The sequence below is a fragment of the Mirounga leonina genome, unplaced genomic scaffold, assembly GCF_011800145.1.
Source record: "Mirounga leonina isolate KUSES-001 unplaced genomic scaffold, KU_Mleo_1.0 Mir_176, whole genome shotgun sequence".
Classification (NCBI taxonomy): Eukaryota; Metazoa; Chordata; class Mammalia; order Carnivora; family Phocidae; genus Mirounga; species Mirounga leonina.
In genome coordinates, this window is record NW_023270454.1 from 35866339 (window position 1) to 35884752 (window position 18414).

At 35.6% G+C, this 18414-nt stretch overlaps 1 protein-coding gene across 1 annotated transcript in view; it reads left to right on the plus strand.

Moving 5' to 3' along the window:
* The window catches only part of IQCM (IQ motif containing M), a 214511-nt gene that overhangs the window by 169775 nt on the left and 26322 nt on the right, over positions 1-18414 (plus strand). The window contains exon 8 of the mRNA XM_035022935.1: positions 16668-16783. Coding sequence (XP_034878826.1) covers positions 16668-16783 — 116 coding nt within the window. The remainder of the gene's footprint in view (positions 1-16667; positions 16784-18414) is intronic.

Below are 18414 nucleotides of genomic sequence, written 5' to 3' on the forward strand. Positions count from 1 at the left end.
TCTGCCTCTAGAATTAAGCACTGACCTGATCTCTATTGTCATAGTTTAGTTTGGCCAATTTGGGAATTTCATATAAATGGAAACATACAGCACGTATGTTTTCTTGTCTGACGTTTTTCATTTAGCATGTTTTTTTTTTTTTTAAGATTTTATTTATTTATTTGACAGAGAGAGACACAGCGAGAGAGGGAACACAAGCAGGGGGAGTGGGAGAGGGAGAAGCAGGCTTCCCACGGAGCAGGGAGCCCGATGCAGGGCTGGATCCCAGGACCCTGGGATCATGACCTGAGCCGGTGGTAGATGGTTAACGACTGAGCCACCCAGGCACCACATTTAGCATGTTTTTGAAATGTATCCATGTTGTTGCATGTACCAGTTCATTCTTTTTTTCTTTTTTTTTCTTTTTTTTCTAGAGGGGTCAGGGGCAGAGGGAGAAGGGAGAGAAAATCCTAAGCAGGCTCCAGGCCCAGTGCAGAGCCTGTAGCGGGGCTTGATCTCACAGCCCTGAGATCATGACTTGAGCCGAAATCAAGAGTTGACCACTTAACCGACTGAGCCACCCAGGCACCACAGTCCCAATTTTTTTTTTTAGAGAGTTGGGGGATGGAGAAATAGTAGTTCATTCTTTTTATTGCTATTGCTTAATAATACCACAGTGTAGCTGTCCATTCTCCTGTTTGTGGACATCTGAATTGTTTCCAGTTTTTAGCTATCATGAATAAAGCTTCCAGTAACATTTGGTGCAAGTATTGGTGTGGGTCTATGTTTTCATTTTTCTTGGATTAATACCTGGCTGCGGAATTGCTGGGTTACAGAATAGATGTATGTTTAACTAAGAAGGAAAGTGGGTTTTACAAAGTGGTGAAACCATTTTACATTTCCATCAGCTGTGTGTAAGTGTTCTGGTTGCCCCCCATTCTCCAACATTTGTTGTCAGTCTCTTTCATTTAAGCCATTTCAGTGGGGGTAGCTCTTTGAGGTTTCAATTTGCATTCCTCTGCTTGATGACTATTGATGCTGAGCACTTTCTCACATGCATATTTTCCATTTGTATATCTTTTGTGAAGTGTCTGTGTCTTTTGCCCTTTTTAAAAAAATTTTTTTATTGTTATATCACCATACATTACATCATTAGTTTTTGAGGTAGTGTTCCATGATTCATTGTTTGCGTGTAACGCCCAGTGCTCCCTGCAGAACGTGCCCTCTTTAATACCCATCACCAGGCTAGCCCCTCCCCCTAACCCTCTCCCCTCTAGAACCCTCAGTTTGTTTCTCAGAGTCCATAGTCTCTCATGGTTTGTCTCCCCCTCCGATTTCCCCCCCTTCATTTTTCCCTTCCTGCTATCTTCTTCTTTTTTTTTTTTTAACATATAATGTATTATTTGTTTCAGAGGTACAGGTCTGTGATTCAACAGTCTTGCACAATTCACAGCACTCACCATAGCACATACCCTCCCCAATGTCTATCACCCAGCCACCCCATACCTCCCACCCCCAACCACTCCAGCAACCCTCAAGTTTGTTTCCTGAGATTAAGAATTCCTCATATCGGTGAGGTCATATGATACATGTCTTTCTCTGATTGACTTATTTTGCTCAGCATAACACCCTCCAGTTCCATCCACGTCGTTACAAATGGCAAGATCTCATTCCTTTGCCCATTTTTAAAATAGAGTGATTTGGGTTTTTTTTTGTTACTGAGTTGTAAGAGTCTATATATTCTGGATTTAGCTCCTTGTCGGGCGTCGTGAATATTTACTCATAGTGCATAACTTGCTTTTTTTTCTTTTTGCCTTTTCTTATGAGCAGGTTTTATTTTTGATGAAGTCCAATTTTTCATTTTCTCTTTTGTGACTTGTGCTTTGCGTCTTCTTTAAAAATCATTGCTGGTCCCAATGTTGTGGAGATATTCTATACTTTTTCCCAGGTAGCTTTGTTGTTTTAGCTTTTATGTTTCAACTTATGATTCCATTTGAAAAATAATTTTTGTGTATTGCTTAAGGTAGTACCATTTATTGAAGAGATTTTTCTTTTTCCTCTGAGTACCTTTGTCAAAAATCTGTATTTTTGTGTGTCCATTTCAGGACTCTATTTCACTGGTCTGTTTATATATCCTTTTGCCAATACCATATTATCTTATTACTGTAGCTTTATAGTATGTGTTGAAATTATTTGGTATACATCCTCCAATTTTGTTTCTTTTCAAAACTGTTTTAATTATTCTTGTTCCTTTGCTTTTCCAAACAAATTTTTAAAGTTATCTTGTCAACTTCCAGAAAAAGTGCTGGCTGTGATTCTAATTGGCTTTGCTTTGAATCTATATATCACTTGAGGGATATAAAACAACAATGTTAACATTAAGTCTTCATTCCATCAGCATAATGTATCTCTTCATTTATGTAAGTCTTTAATTTCTCAGCAATATTTATATTTGTAAAATATATACTTTATTTTTATGTAAGGTTTTACATGCTATTTGTTAAATTTATTCTTAACTGATTTTTCTAATCGTTCATGCTACTATATAGAATACAATTGATTTTTAATTGATTTTGTACACTGCAACATTGTTAAATTCACTTACTAGTTCTACTAGTTTTCTTTTCAGTTCATTAGAATTTTCTACGTACACAGTCATGTCATTATGAATAAAGATAGCTTTACTTGTTTCTTTCCAAATTGTATGTCTTTTATCTCTGTCTTGTTTTATTGCACTGGTTAGAAATTCTAGCACAATGCTAAATAGAAGCAGTGATTACAGACATCCTATCTTGTTTCAAATCTTAGGCAGATGGTATCACTATCTCACCATCATGTATGACATTAGCTATAGTTCTTTGTATGTTCCCATTATCAGGATTAGGAAATTTCCCTTTTTCCTAGTTTGCAGTAAATTTTTTTTTTAAATCATAAATATGTGTTGAATTTTGTAAAATGTTTTTTCTATGTATATTTTAATGATTATTGATTTTTCACTCAGTGTTTTACTGTAGTGAATTACACTATTAATTTTCATATATAAAACCAACTTTATGTTCTTGGACTATACTTAATTGATCATGATATATTATGCTTTTCATATATTGATGGATTTGATTTGCTAATATTTTATTAAGGATTTTTGTGTCTATATTTCTCAAGGACATTAGTCTGTTTTTATTTCTTGTAAAATTCTTGTCTGGCTTTGCTATTAGGGTTTTAATGGCTTCATAAACTTAGTTGAATTTCCTGGCTTTCCTCCTGCAGCAGCCAACCACCACGTTGTCCTCATGCAGGTCTCTTTTGGAGACAGGCTTCTCTAGGCTCTTCTGCTCCACCTGTAAACTAAGGTTAGACCCACACACCTGCATCATAAAGGAGGTCTCTCTCAGATCTCTTGCCTTACCCCAGTCTTTTCCATCAGACTCACTGGAAGCCTTTATAAAAGAGTAGAAGAGTGGATGCAGATGCCCCATTTGGGCTTCTAAAATTCTATACTACCAAGTGAGTCTGCATTTGGCCTTTAAAGGTTTATAAAAAATTTTGGCTGTTTTTTTTATTGCATGCTTCTATGATGGTCATCTCTTCTTCTCATGGTCTGTCCAAGGTGAATTGTGTTCTGTCTCTTTTTGGAGGAGCTTATCAACCTTGTGTTCTGTCTCTTCTTGGAAGATCTTGTCAACTTGTTCATTAGTTGCTTTGTGACCTTAGCTCTCTTAGTGGTTAAAAATTATTGTTTTATAGACTATCTGTCTTGTTCTCATTGCTAGGGTGCAAAAGATTTTTTTTTGTGTGTGTGTGGCTTTATATTAAGTAAAAGGTGAACTCTTACTTGAAATGATATTCCTTAATATTGTATCTGAAAGCCCACATAGTAGGTTTGATTTTCTGTCTCTCATCCTTTGACTCTGGGCTCCACTTCAGGATGTTTTCTCTCCTAGAATTAATAATACTGAGTGAAAATGCTTGATTAATTAGAGATATCCTTAAAGAACATACAGATGGTTCTCCAGTTCAAAGAGTGAAGGATCATGAGTAAAAAACCAGGATTGGAATCTCAGCAGATCAATATATTCTGAGCTTCAGTTTTTTCTTTTCTAAAATGGGAGAGGTAATCCCTGTTTTATCTATCTCCTTTTGGATGAAGCTAAAATGGGATGGTGTATGTAGAAGTTCATCTTAACATGCTAAATAGATGTAAGTTACTGATAAATAATTTTCAGAAAGATGAATATATAATTAAAACTTGCATCTCTGAAATGAATTTTTATTCTAATAGTTTAATATCTATAATTAATCGTTAATGATCTTGTAGTAGTAGCTAGGGGAGAGCATATTTTATATACGGGAATAATTAATGGATATCTTTTGAGAACCTACTGTACGTCCTTTGCTTGTTGCTGGAGAGACACTGGTGAGCATGACAAAAGTTATTGACCTTATAGTACTTATATTCTATTGGAGAAGACAGATAATAAACAGATTTCTGATGCTCTGCTCTCCCTGAGGAAGGTTCCGGCCTAGAATTTTACAATATTTTCAACAAAGCCACCATGTGAGGACTTGGTGGGGATTTTGCTTAGCTGAGCTTTCTTGCACCTTATTGTGCAGTTCTATTCTTTCTTTTTCAAACTAGATCTTGCCAGATAGAAAAGTATTGTTATTCATGTTTTGCTCTGCCGTCTGCTCTTTTTTTCCTGATGATTAGCTATTTAATTCAAACTTTTCTTGGCATTGGAAAAGTTTATGCATTTTGGAATAAACAGATAAAAAAGCATTTTATTATGGAAAATCTAAATATATACAAAAATAAAGAGAGTAGGATAATAAACCCACAAGTACCCATCACCCAGCTTCAATAATTATAAATTCATGGCCATATTATTTCATCCATGCTCCCACTCAGTTCCCTTCCCAACTTGGGCTATTTAAAGCAAATTCCTTGCTATCCTTCCATAAATATTTTTCAGTTTTATTATAAAATATGAGGAATCTATTTTTAAAACACAACCAAAATATCATATCTAAAAATTAATAACTTAATATCAATTAATATCTAGTAATTATTCAAATTCTATATTTTTCCCATCATATTTTGATAGAGGCTTCATTCAAGTGGAGATGAGAGTTGTTATATAATTTTTGTTTCTATCTTTTACAAAGATAAAGACATTTTGGTATAAGTAATCATAATGGAAGAGAAGGTATCATCTGAATTTTGAAGGCAAGATGATGTTGATTACAGCTTTTTTTTTTTTTTTTTGGCTTTTTGAAAACTGACCATACAAAATGCTGTGCATGTTGGGTATAGGAATACAAATAAATTTTAGACATTAACCATGTCTTATAAAGAATTTATGGACTTGTGGCTGAATTAAAACACAGAAAAAGGTGACCCATAATGAGAAAAAACAATGAGTTGTGTTCTGTCCCAGTGGTGGAGATGAGTGGTCTCAGGCTCCATGACCATTCACATTGTTAAATCATATCAGTGAGGTAGTTGCAAGGCATATTTTTCTTGATACTGAAAAGACAAAACTTTGAAAATTATTTAAATTTTCAATAATTAGAATGGATTCAGGCTTATCTTTGTAATCATGCCTGTCACATTCCTTTGAATTCTAATATGCTTTTTTGAGTGGAGAGAAAAGGTGATGGACCTTGAAAATTTGGCCTAGAATGTTAAGTATGCTTTGGGATGGTGGAGACTGGTTAGGATGTCTTATAGGGATATAGTAGTCAGGGTTCTCCAGAGAAACAGAATCAGTAAGATCCCCCTCAATTTTCTCTATCTCTTGATATAGATATACTTAGATCTTTATCTATATCTACTTATTTATCTATATATTTATATAGGGGTTTTGATAGATAGAGGTATAATTAGATGGAAAGATAGATACATGATAGATACCCTCTCTCTCATTCTTCATATGTGATCCCTTAAATCTCTCTCTTTCTCCTCTTGACTCCATATATGGAGAGATTTATTTTAAGGAATTAGCTTATGCAGTTTTAGAGGTTAACAAGTCCAAAATTTGAGACTGTCTGCTGACAGAATTCTCTTTTTGTGGGGAGGTCAGTCTTTTTCTTAAGGCCTTCAACTGATTGGATAAGGCCCACCCATGTTATGGAGAGCAATCTGCTTTACTCCAAGGAGATAGAAATGTTAATATAAATACCTTTACAGCAACATCCAGATATGTTTGAGCAAATATCTGGTCACTGTGTTTTAGACCAGGTGACACAAAATTAACCGTCACAAATGGAGACCATGGCATAGGCAAATGAGTGGACTTCAATACTTTTTTAGGTTAAGGCAAGTATAACACTTTAACCAGAGGAAGGATTCATATATTGACATAGTCATTAATAAAACCAGTAATGTAAATTAAGAAATAAACTTTATTTTGTTCTAATTTATTCTTAAAGTTGCTGCTAAAATGATACATATTATGTTTCTCAAAAGAACCAAATTTTGTTGAATTTGATCTGTTGCTGTGTAGGAGTAAGAAGACAGAGCATCTGTGAAATATTTTATTAGTACAGTCAATTTTCATTTATTAGTGATAATGGAAACAGGGTCCACATGGCTACTGAGCTTTATAGATAATATTTAACACTTTAAAATCCAGAATTTTCATCATCCACCAGAACTTAGACTATTACTTGTATTTCTAACAAGTAGAAACATTGATTTATGTTTTACCTTTGCCTCCTTTCTGATGATGATTGAAAAGACTGAAAAGGATGAGTAGAAATTGGCTAATACTTAAGCCCAATACTTGTACTTTTTTATCACTGTAATACAAAATTCATTTTGTTAGCTTATTTAACCAATATTGTTTGTTATATCTATGTGTGGTATTTGCTATATCTTTATTGACTTAGGCTTTGTGAATCTCTTTGTACTTAATTTTCTATAATACTCTGCCTGCGACTTAGTTAAGTTTCCAGCAGTCATACATGGTCTATACCTCTCAAGGTGACAGACTAACTCTCTCCTAGCTGTGACTAGGAGAGTAGAAAAGAATAGAGTGAAACATTTAGAATGAAAATACCGACATAAGCAGAGCTAAAATGCTGTTCTGTAATTATCCTTTTGTTTTTGCCACCAGAATCTTTTCTCCTGCCTTAATGTATTGCTTTAATGAATTTTAGTAAAGATAATGATACATTAATGAACTTCAATCTTCTGACAAGCCAATCATCAAAGACAGATGGAAATAACTAAAAATTAACAATCTTTCTTAGGGTATTAGATTCTTGTTTTTGTTTTCTAAAAAGGCCAGCTCATTCCAGAATTTGCACAGTTATTCTATCTCATGCATAACCTGTGAATAAATAAAATACCAAAGATTTGTGACAAAATATTTTGTAGATAGTTTTGTTTTTTAAAACTTAACCATCCTATTATATTACAAAACAACCATATCTTCATCACAGAATTTCTGGAAAGCTAAATATTCAGGTCAACCTCCTTATACGTGGAAGGGAGTGGCATGTGCATATTTTTTTGACTGATGCATATATGTGAAGGCATCATGGGAAGTCATCCCCTCAACTTCACAGTCATTCTAGGTTCCAGATTTTTTAATGTTGGGATTATCAACTTGCTTCAGAGACAAGTAAAGGAGTTGCTTCATGTCTCAGCTAACAACCTACTTCTCTTTTGTTCATTTAGCATTTAAACTATTAAAATATAAGATTTGATTGTGTCAGATTGTTTCCATGTGGTACAGAGACCAAACTGGGAAGAGTTTGACCTAAATATGTTTGGTGTGCATACCCCCTCATGTACAACTCATGTATGTTTGGCATCAAAGCCTTGACTAAAATCAGTAAGATCCATATTGTCCAAACATCAGTGCATAGTAAACCTGGAAGAATTAATTAAAAAAAAATTTTGGATTATATGAGACAAACATATGGCTAGTTATTTGTTGCTTCTTTTTGCAGGGGTGGGGCAGGGACCACTAAGAACACTCCACTACCATTCAATATCCACTTTTCTCCTGGAACTCTTGTCTTTTTTTTTTTTTTTTTTTGCCTAGAAACCTATGACATCATTGCCATCTGTAACACAAGCATCATCCAGTTCATTTTAACATTTATTTGTCCAAAACTATTAGTGCATATTCTGTACTAGGCATTGTGGTTGTGTGGAGGATAAAACAATGCACAGGACACAACTTCTGCCCACCTGGAGTTTGCAGTCAGTGGCCAGCACACGCTGTATTTGTCATAGTGCTTCTTGGCAAAAATGACAGGTGAGCTGTCTTCAAGAGGCATTTTCAGATCATGTGTTCAGACAGCTGCCCTCGTATTGCAGAAGTAAATCTGTGACATACCTAGTGCCTGGGCTTCTGCTTTAGTTAATCAAGAGTATTTTCTCAGCCTAAGACCAGACTTTCCCAAAGCTACTACAACAAGCCGACCGTCTCTCTTACTTCCTGGGAGGGGAATATGAGTTTTGACTCTTTAAAGATATTGTATCTCTTCCCCCACCCCCGAAATGTTGTGGTCATTGAGTACAAATTTAAAGGAAGCCTTTATTTTTGTATGTATGCTTGTTATAAGGTTTAAACAAGTTGTATATTCATCTTTTTTTTTTTTTAAAGATTTTATTTATTTATTTGAGAGAGAGAGAATGAGAGAGAGCACATGAGAGTGGGGAGGGTCAGAGGGAGAAGCAGACTCCCCGCTGAGCAGGGAGCCCGATGTGGGACTCGATCCAGGGACTCCAGGATCATGACCTGAGCCGAAGGCAGTCGCCCAACCAACTGAGCCACCCAGGCGCCCATATATTCATCTTTATAAGTAGAAAACGTCCTTGTTAGAAAAAAAGGGGTAAATGCCTCCTTAGAGGTAAATGTCCCTAAAGTTCTGTGATAATTTCTCTAGACTTTGCTTTTGTTCATAGTTCTTTTTTACATAATTTTTGCCTAAAATTGTATAGCCTTATTTTAAATGTGTTCTCTCTAAAGTTGCAATTAGTTATAATAAATTGCAGAAAATGTGGAAAATATAGAACACTATCACACAAAAAAGATAATCCTTCATTATTCTACCACCCAGAGATACTCACTGTGAAATTCTGGCATATTTCCTACAATCTGTTTTCTGGGTATATTTTTCCCCTTAAACAACAGAGTGCCATAGGAATACTCAGAAGTTGTTCTCATGATATAAGGAGACACTACCTGAGGGGTGTTATCATGACGTAGGTGATTCTTTTTGAAGTTTTAAGAAGGAGAAAAGTTATTATTTAAGTCCTGTGAAAACGAAAACTGCGATTGTATTGTACTTTGTTATACCTGTCTTGTTTACTGGGTCTCTGTGTACGTATTCCAAATCTTTAGCCATTGTAAGTGCACAACCGACCAACGTTGGTCATTGGTTACCCATTTTTGATAATCCTAGAACAAGATTCCATTTGAAAGAACATTTCATTTGAACTGTGAGTGAGTTCACGTTTATACCCTAGGAAACAAATTGTTTCATTCCTAAGAAAGTAGAATAAAGCAGAAAAGAAACTATGAGGTTAGGACTGGTGGGGCCAAGCTGTACGTCTGAGCTGTGAATCCACGTGACTACACGTGGTCCCACTAGAAATGGCTGCACTGGTTATGGGAAGAACTGCTGGTACTCTTAGCCCATGATTCTTAAACTCTTTTAACCTTAATTTTGATTCATGTCTTGGTCTTCAGATAGATGTTTTTTATTTAAACAAAAACACATGACTTTTCTCAACAGACTTTCAGGGCGTTCATATATTTGAGAATGATTTTTCTCCCTGACCTTTATAAATCGAAGACACTTTGGTTATAAAATTTCTGGTTCACAACTTCTCTTTTCCCTGGAAATTCTGTTTGTGGTGTCCTATTATTTATTGGTTCTTTTGTTGTTTCACAGAAGACATTAGATAACAACCTGTGTTTTACACCTTTGAGATGTATTTTTCTTTGTAAATGTGTATGAATTTTTTTAGTAGTTTAAATTTTCTTTATTCCTGTAATTTTGCAGAATGTACTGCATACAAATCTCTTTTAATTACTTTCTCCTAACACACAATAAGCCCCAACACTCAGAAGATTCCTATCTTTTTTTCCGCTCAGGAAATTATTATTCAGTAGTGTATGTTTTCTCTATTTCTGATTGTTCTGGTTTCATCTTCAGTAATGTATATGATTCCTTTGATGGATATTTATTTTTTGTCCTCTTTAATCTATAATCTTTTATCTCATAATTTTCATCTTTAGATACTTCCGTATTCTAGGAACACTATGCTAAATCCAGTCATTTAATACTCTGCACTGTCTCTTACAGTCCTACTAAGTTATGAAGTACATTTTAATTCTGTCATTACATTTTAGGTTTCCTTGTATTTCTTGCCTTTTAAAAATGACTCATTTCTAATTTTATTTATCTTGCAAATATTATTACTGTTTAAAGTCTTAGTTTATTTTCTCCCTTTATTGCTTTTGGCTTCTATTTTAAAGAGTTTGGCTTATTAGAGTACAATGGAATGCCAGTACTAGTCTAAAATTTTCTTCTGGGTCTATTAGAATATTTTTGACTTAAACTCTTTTACTAGATTTTCAGAATTGCTGACTGTATTAATTTCCCAGGGCTGCTCTAACAATTTACACACTCGGTAGCTTAAAACAACACAAATGCATTCTCTTACACATCTAGAGGCCAGAAACCTGAAATCAATTTCACTGGACTAAATGGAGATGTTCCCCAGGACTGATTTTTTTTTTTTTTTTTTGAGACTCCAGGGAAGAATGTTTCTGTGCCTTTTCTGCTTCTCAAGGCTATTTGCATTCCTTAGCTTATGACCTATTCCCCAAATCACTTCAGTCTCTTGCTTCTGTCATCCATTTCCTTCTCCTCTTCTGTAGGCAAGTGAGGACCCTTGTGAGTACACGTAAGGCCCATTAAGATACCCCAGGTAATCTTCCCCTCTCAGGATTCTTTCTTTTTTTTTTTTTTTAGAGAGAGAGAGTGAGAGAGTGTGTGCATGTAAGTGCGGGGGTGAGTTGGGGTGGGGAGGGACAGAGGGAGAAGAGAGAGTATCCTAAGTGGGCTCCATGCTCAATGTGGAAGGCAATGCAGGGCTCGATCTCATGACCCTGAGATCAGGACCTGAGCTGAAATCAAGAGTCTAATGCTTAACTGACTGAGCCATCCAGGCACCGCTCAGGATTCTTAATTTAATCATATCTGCAAAATCCCTCTTGCCATGTGAGCTAACATTTATAGGTTTCAGGGATTGGGATGTGAGTATCTTTGGGGCCATTGTTCAGTCTTCCACTGGGACCTTTCCCCTTGTGTCACTGTCACTGGGCTTCAAATTCAGAATGACCTGGGTTTCCACAACTGCTTACTAGCTGTCTGAACTTGGGCAAGTGACTTAATTTGCTTTCTTCTCTGTTAAACTAGGGTTATTGTGCAGATTAGATCAAGTAATGCATGTAAAGTATTTAGCAATCTTGGTCCTCAATAAATGTTAACTAACATTGCCATGATCAGTATAGGCCCCAGTATGTTTAGTCTGCCCTGAATGAAGAGAAATAGCTCTATGCATAGTGAGTGATTACAAACAGAGAGAGCATACGGATTTTTCTCTCCTCTGCTGCATGTTCACTTGGGTGTGTCAGTTATCTTTCCTAGTTCTATAGTTGATGAGCAGGTATCAATGCCCACTTCTCTGCCTACTTCTCAGTAACCCGGAGATGTCCGTCTGGAACAGTCTGGCTCTACTGAGGTGGGGCTGTTCCTATTCCACACCTTCATTCTTTATTACTTTTAGCTGTTCAGTGCATGAAAATTACAATCCCCATTATGCATTTCTATCAAGTCCTGTCAGTCCCACCCTCTGCAGAGAGCTCTTCCTTTACAACAGGACTCTGTCAAAACCTGGTGCTAAGGTCAGGATTGCTCCCTCTCCTAGTTGTTTCCTGAGACTTGGGGTGTCTAAGTGGATCCTGGTAGTTGAGGAAATGGAAAGGGAAGTGTTCTCCAAAAGCAACACCCACATTGTAGAGAAATGGGTTTTGTTCTTTTTTCTTTATCTTTTTTTTGGGAGATATTAAGCCTTTTTCTAACATTTTTCAGTGGGTTAGGAATTTTATTATTATGTAAAGGTCACTAATTGCTTTCCTCAATTCACTTCTGTCATCTTAATTAAAGAAATTTTTTTTTCTCATCTGCAAATTGGTAATAATAATTGGTTAGACTTAATTTTTTGTGACCTTGAGATTTTCATCTTTTCCTTTATTGTTACAATATTTTAGTGGGACTGTAAAAGGGACTGCCACACAGCCAAAAGTCACAAAGACCTATTGAACCAGAAATGATTCTTTTTAAATATTTATTTTTTTAAAGATTTTATTTATTTATTTGACAGAAACACAGAGAGCGAGGGAACACAAGCAGAGGGAGTGGGAGAGGGAGAAGCAGACTCCCCACTGAGCAGGGAGCCTGATGTGGGGCTTGATCCCAGGACCCTGGGATCATGACCTGAGCCGAAGGCAGACGCTTCACTGACTGAGCCACCCAGGCACCCCTCTTTTTGAACATTTTTAAAATCCACTTTTAGCGTGAAAGTATTTGCCAAACTTGTTCAAATACTTGGCAACTCAGAAACATATGCAGCCGTGATGCCACTATTCTGTATTATATTATATCCTAATAAGAATGAAGTTCTCATATATTTTTCTAACTCACTTCAAGTTTATCCTGCTTCTTAGTATTTGCTCTGTATCTATAAACTGATCCCATCAGAAGCCAAAAAAAGAATTATAGGTATGTCTTCCTTGCTGTCTTTCAGCACATGCTTAAATACAAGTGTTAATTAGAATCTGGTACAAAAAGAGTTTATCCATATTTCTTAGATGTTTTATAGTATAAGATTTGGGAGCCATGAATATTAACTGGTATTCAGGAGATATACATGAGTTAGTCTGTTGAATCTTTATTTTTATTGAATCCTTTGGAAACAGCTCCTTTAAATAAATGAAAGAAGGTAAATAGTTTAAGCAATTTGAGAATACATATTGTTCATTTTTGACTAGAAATGAACAATATGATTGATTTAAATGGACATTTCAGTTATTGATTCTAAAATTTGAACTAATATAACAGATGGAATTCAGCTGCCCAAGCAAGCTTCTGGGGTTTGATTATTCAAGTGATTAAGATGCTATTTGTCAACTCTAGTTTACCACCCCTTTTAATTATATAGATAATCAAACTAAGAACTGCTAATTCTGTCTCCTAACTATTAATTGTTTGTAATTACCCACAGATTAAAACTGCATGTGCAATTAACTCAAAGAATTAATTGATACAAGGGAATTGATAAAAGGGAAACAGAACAAGCTTGGCATAAAAAAGGCTCTAGGGACACAGGACCAATTGAACCCACTGGTGTCTTGGGCTCTGTCATGTCCTCTTAAAGATACTTCACACTTTCATTTGGACTTCAGCTCTGTAGGAGACAGCTGCGTAGACTATTTCTTATGAACGATTTCCATTATTACATTATATATTATTATTATAGACTGTGTCTTATTTCTTCTTTCATGGTTGACTGAAACAGTGTATTTGAAAAGTTTGAACTTCTACTGTCTTTGGGTCTTTTGCTGATATTCAGGTGACTTGGACAAATCTATCCATTTGCCACCTAAAGGCAATATTTGTCACTACAAAGATTACAGAGGTGGTGAATGTTTTAGCTAGGTAGGGATTTTTCCTTCCTTCTTTCCTCTTTCTTTCTTCCTTCTCTTGGCAATACCACCATAGTATAGGATCTTATAGTTTTCTGTGAGTCATTTGAGTAATTTTAGTTTCTAAAATAACTATGCTTATTAAATTTTAAAACTATCTCTCACCTGTGCAAAGAATTGGCTCATTGTTAACTACATAAATTTAAATAAAAATGGGAAATAAAATAGAAAACCACCCCCAACTGAAATGTATTTAAAAACTATTACCATTATAAACATCAAGATGATGCTAGAAAGTGAGGGAAGATAATCTGGTGGAAAATATTTGGTGCTGGAAAAAAAAAGAATTTTAAAAACCCATTTTAAAGTTTTTTTTTTTTTCATTCCTTCAGATATTTATATCAGTTGCATTGTATGGGGCCTTTCACTCTTAACAGTTTTGCTGATTGGCCTTTCAGTCAATGCCAAAGAAGCCCAGGAGCATATATTGAATTTATGCTTGGGGCACAGCATTAGATTCAGCTTTATAGGAAGTACAAAGCAAGTCAAAGATGTTTAAGTTTAGAAAGGAAAATAAGATATACAGGAGACAACAAAATAACTTGAACTAAATATATAATATTATTCAAAAAGAGTCTAAATAAGTATTGAGGAAATGCAAAGGCAGGAAGACATCAGTATGGGTAGTGATTTAACAAAATTTTTAGGTTCCAAGTCAGCTCCTGTTCAGTTACTGACTCCTTGTTAATCTGATGGAAACTTTTTGGTTTCTTTCCAAATTTTGATATTACATTTCCCCCAGGTTTGTTGAATATCAGAATATTTTCTTCCATCCTGCTGGCTGTTAAACTGGGATTACTGAAAAGATTTCTTATTTTTCCACCTGTCAATATACAGCCTACTCTTGCTCACCCTCATCCCAGCATTCAGAATCTCTGTTCCTCCGTGGCACTATATGTGAAGATTGTTGGCTCCGTGAGGGTTTGGGAACCTTTAGTCTGATGTATGACTTTGGTCTTCAAACTATCAGTTTATAACTTTTGACTGACTTTGTGGAATAAACTGGAATTTGAAGCAAGTCACCTTCTGTGCCTGGCTTCTAGAGGAGTCATTAGCATACATCAGCGTGTGAATGATTACCTTGAGGATTTTAGTGGAAGGTTTACTGCTTCTTGAAGTGGAAAAGTTATATTTTCTGGTGTGATACCTATATACCGGAGAAAATAATGCATGGCCTTCTCAACTACATGAGTCTGTTTTGTGGGTAAACAAGATAAAATATTTGAAGTGCTCTGGACTGTCTTGGAAAAATAATTTGTATAGCATTTAGTTTCATTTTGGGTTGGGCAGTTCAGTGATCAGGAATACTCCCTTTGCCTGTGAGATCTCACCTCCGGAGGCTAATTCTTGTTCACCAGTGTTTACATAGCTACCTTAATTGCATTGCTGACGAACCAGAAGCATGGAGCAATTCCAACCAAGATACTGTCTTTGTCCTGAAAGGGCTTATAAATTTAAAAAGAGATTGGAAAGAGATGCCCAATTATCTAAAATGTGAAATGCCCAATTATCTAAAATGTGAGAACACTTATTGTAGAAGTTCATTAAGGGAAGTAGGTGGGCCAGAGATAATGCTAGTGAGTTGAGGAATGCTTCAGATTACTCAAGAAAGCTTCATAGGAAATGTGAGAGCTTATACATCTCTAATAACCCTATGCTCTCCTTTTATATCCCCCTGGGGTTATAAAAGTCCCCTGTTAAAGTATAATGTGTATGGCCTTTCCTTTGCTAGCCTCTTTCCAGATGCTAATACGTTCACTTTCTTCATAATCTTTCCATTATTGGCATTTGTTTCCACTAAAGAATTTTATTTATTCATATTGAGTTGTGATTGAAATATATGATTACTTATGTTGCTTCTTCTAGAGACTTTGCCTTTTCTGATAGAGGACAAAGATTCTTTTTGACTGAAATGGGAGAAATTATATACATATAAAATTAAAACGGGGTAGATGTGTGCATGTTATTGATTGGAATATCTCTGAGATAACATTACATTTTTTATTCTTTTATGTTCCCACTCTGCCTCCCTATAAGACACTTAACTTATGATCCTGTAAGTAAATTGAAGCAATGAAATGAGAAAATTTATTACTTCTGAGTTTTCTCTAAATTTATCTTAAATTAGCCAGTCCATAGATGACTCTATTAAATCGAAAGTTTCAGGAAAAGAATATATGTATATAAATAAGTATTAGAAAGAAAATTGGAAATGTGAAAACAGTTTGATTCATTTTGGATGGTAGGATTGAACTGAATTTTTCCTTCTTTTAAATGATTAATGTTTCTGAGAAATAAATAAATCTTAAATCTCGTCATCTTTTAAAAAAATTTTCTTTGCGGAAATCCCATGTTAACAACTGTCATGAGACCGAAGAAATATGTGGGTATATGTTGGCTGACCTTTTCCTCTTTCAACCTATTTACTTAAGCACTCTTAATAATTTCACTTACTTTGCAATTTCAAAACGTGTGCCTTCATCATAATTCTGATTTTTCTTTTAAAGTACTGATGTAAGAGAGAGAGAAGCTTTCCTTTGATTTTTGTAAGTGCTACTCACAAATATGATTTTGCTTTAAAATCATATTTAAAAAAAGAAGTCAGTGTTCTTGAAGAGAAGAGAGTCAAAAGAATGAACCTATTTTCTGATGGGCATGCTGTTCTCAATAAAAACACAAGAGCTTTGCTGTATGAGAGAGCCAATTAACTGAGGCCTCTCTGTGCAGTACTATGGCTTCTCCATCTCCCTGATTAGATGACAAGATGTGGTTTTAATACAGAATAATGGGGCCATAAAGATGATTCACTTTCCTCTTTGTAACACTAAGAAGTATGATCAGTGTGTACTTTTCTTGAATAAAAATTGTTTTAACCTACATTGATATTTCTAACAGACAAAACATTCTCTGATTGGAGAGGAATTGTGCCAACGAAGTCTTCCCGTTTGACTCCTCAACCCAGCTGGCCTAGTTTGTATGGGTCATCATCAGTGCTTCCGGATTACTGTCCTGTGAGTATTTGTGAAACTGGACATAGAGTTGAATTACCATTTTTTTTTTTTCTGGCACGTTACTGGGTTAATTTTGATATGTGAGATTTCCTATGGACCTATTTTAGTCCTAAAATGATTCTCCATTGAAATTCATCTTTTTCCTGAAGCAGTGCTTTTTGTTCAGTTATCGTGTCTTGTGTAAATCTTGCATCGTGCAGACCACTGTAACTCCTAAATATGTGTATTAATTTTTATTTGAAGAGTACTGATAGCCAAAGTGATCATCACAATGGTTTGCCCGAAACGTGATAGCAACTGTTTTTGTAATGGTACCTGGACTGTCAAGTAAATAGAATGGAGGCCAATGGAACATGAAGACATCTGTTAGGAGTGTGTGACAATTAGAGGACTAAAAAAATCCAAGGACGATTTCAAGACCACACATTGATGTTTTTCTGAATGAGGGCTCTCTAAACTGAAACATGGGACTCTGGGACTTGAAAATGGAATCCAAGCTTCACTATTCATCAGGGCAAGTATAAATAGTAGAGGAAACTCATATATATATATATATATATATATATATGGGTTTCTTATATCTTCTGTGTGTCTGTTCTGGGTGTGAATGTGCCTGTCTCATCCTTTCTCTGACTTTTTCTCTCTTTTCATATCACTAATTATTTTTCTTCTTCTTTTTTTTTTTTTAAAGATTTTTATTTTTATTTATTTGAGACAAAGAGCATGAGAGGGAGGAGGGTCAGAGGGAGAAGCAGACTCCCTGCCGAGCAGGGAGCCCGATGCGGGACTCGATCCCGGGACTCGATCCCGGGACTCCAGGATCATGACCTGAGCCGAAGGCAGTCGCTTAACCAACTGAACCACCCAGGCGCCCGATTATTTTTCTTCTTGACTTGTCATTTGTACTAGTGTCCTTGGGTAGCCATAACAAAATACCACAGACCGGTAGCTTAAACAACAGAGATGTATTTCTCAATGTCCTTAAGGTTGGAAGTCCAAGATCAAGCAGCCAACAGGGCTGATTTCTCCTGGGGCCTCTCTCTTGTTGGCTTGCAGACAGCTGCCTCCTTGCTGTGTCCTCACATGGCCTTTCCTGTATGTGCCCCTGTTGTCTGTCTCTTCTTATGAGAACACTCTCATACTGGATGAGGGTCCTCCCCTTATGAACATATTTAACCCAATGGCTTCTTTAAAGACCCTATCTCCAAATACAGTAACATTGGGGGTTAAGGCTTCAATGTATGCATTTTGAGGTGACATAATTCAGTTTAGTCAACGGAAATATATTGAGAAATTATTTTTTCCTGTCTATTGAATTGTTCTTTATCTACAACTTTAAAAAACAAAGGTTGAGTTTTTATATTTTTCCTATAAACCAAAACTTTTGAATCATGTCAGATTTAAGTAATGTTGCTAAATTTGTGAGTACATTTACTAAAGCTAAACACTGTTTTAGGCAAGGACATTATATGAATATCATTAAGGAAAATAATATGATGTCTTTAACAAAAGCAATACCCATGGAAGGCTATTTTTATTATTTCCCAGTAAAGGTAAAAAAATGAACTGCTGCTTCTAAGCCTTTCAGCTCTACCCTGTTTTACACTAACACTGTAAAGACATCTCCTAGC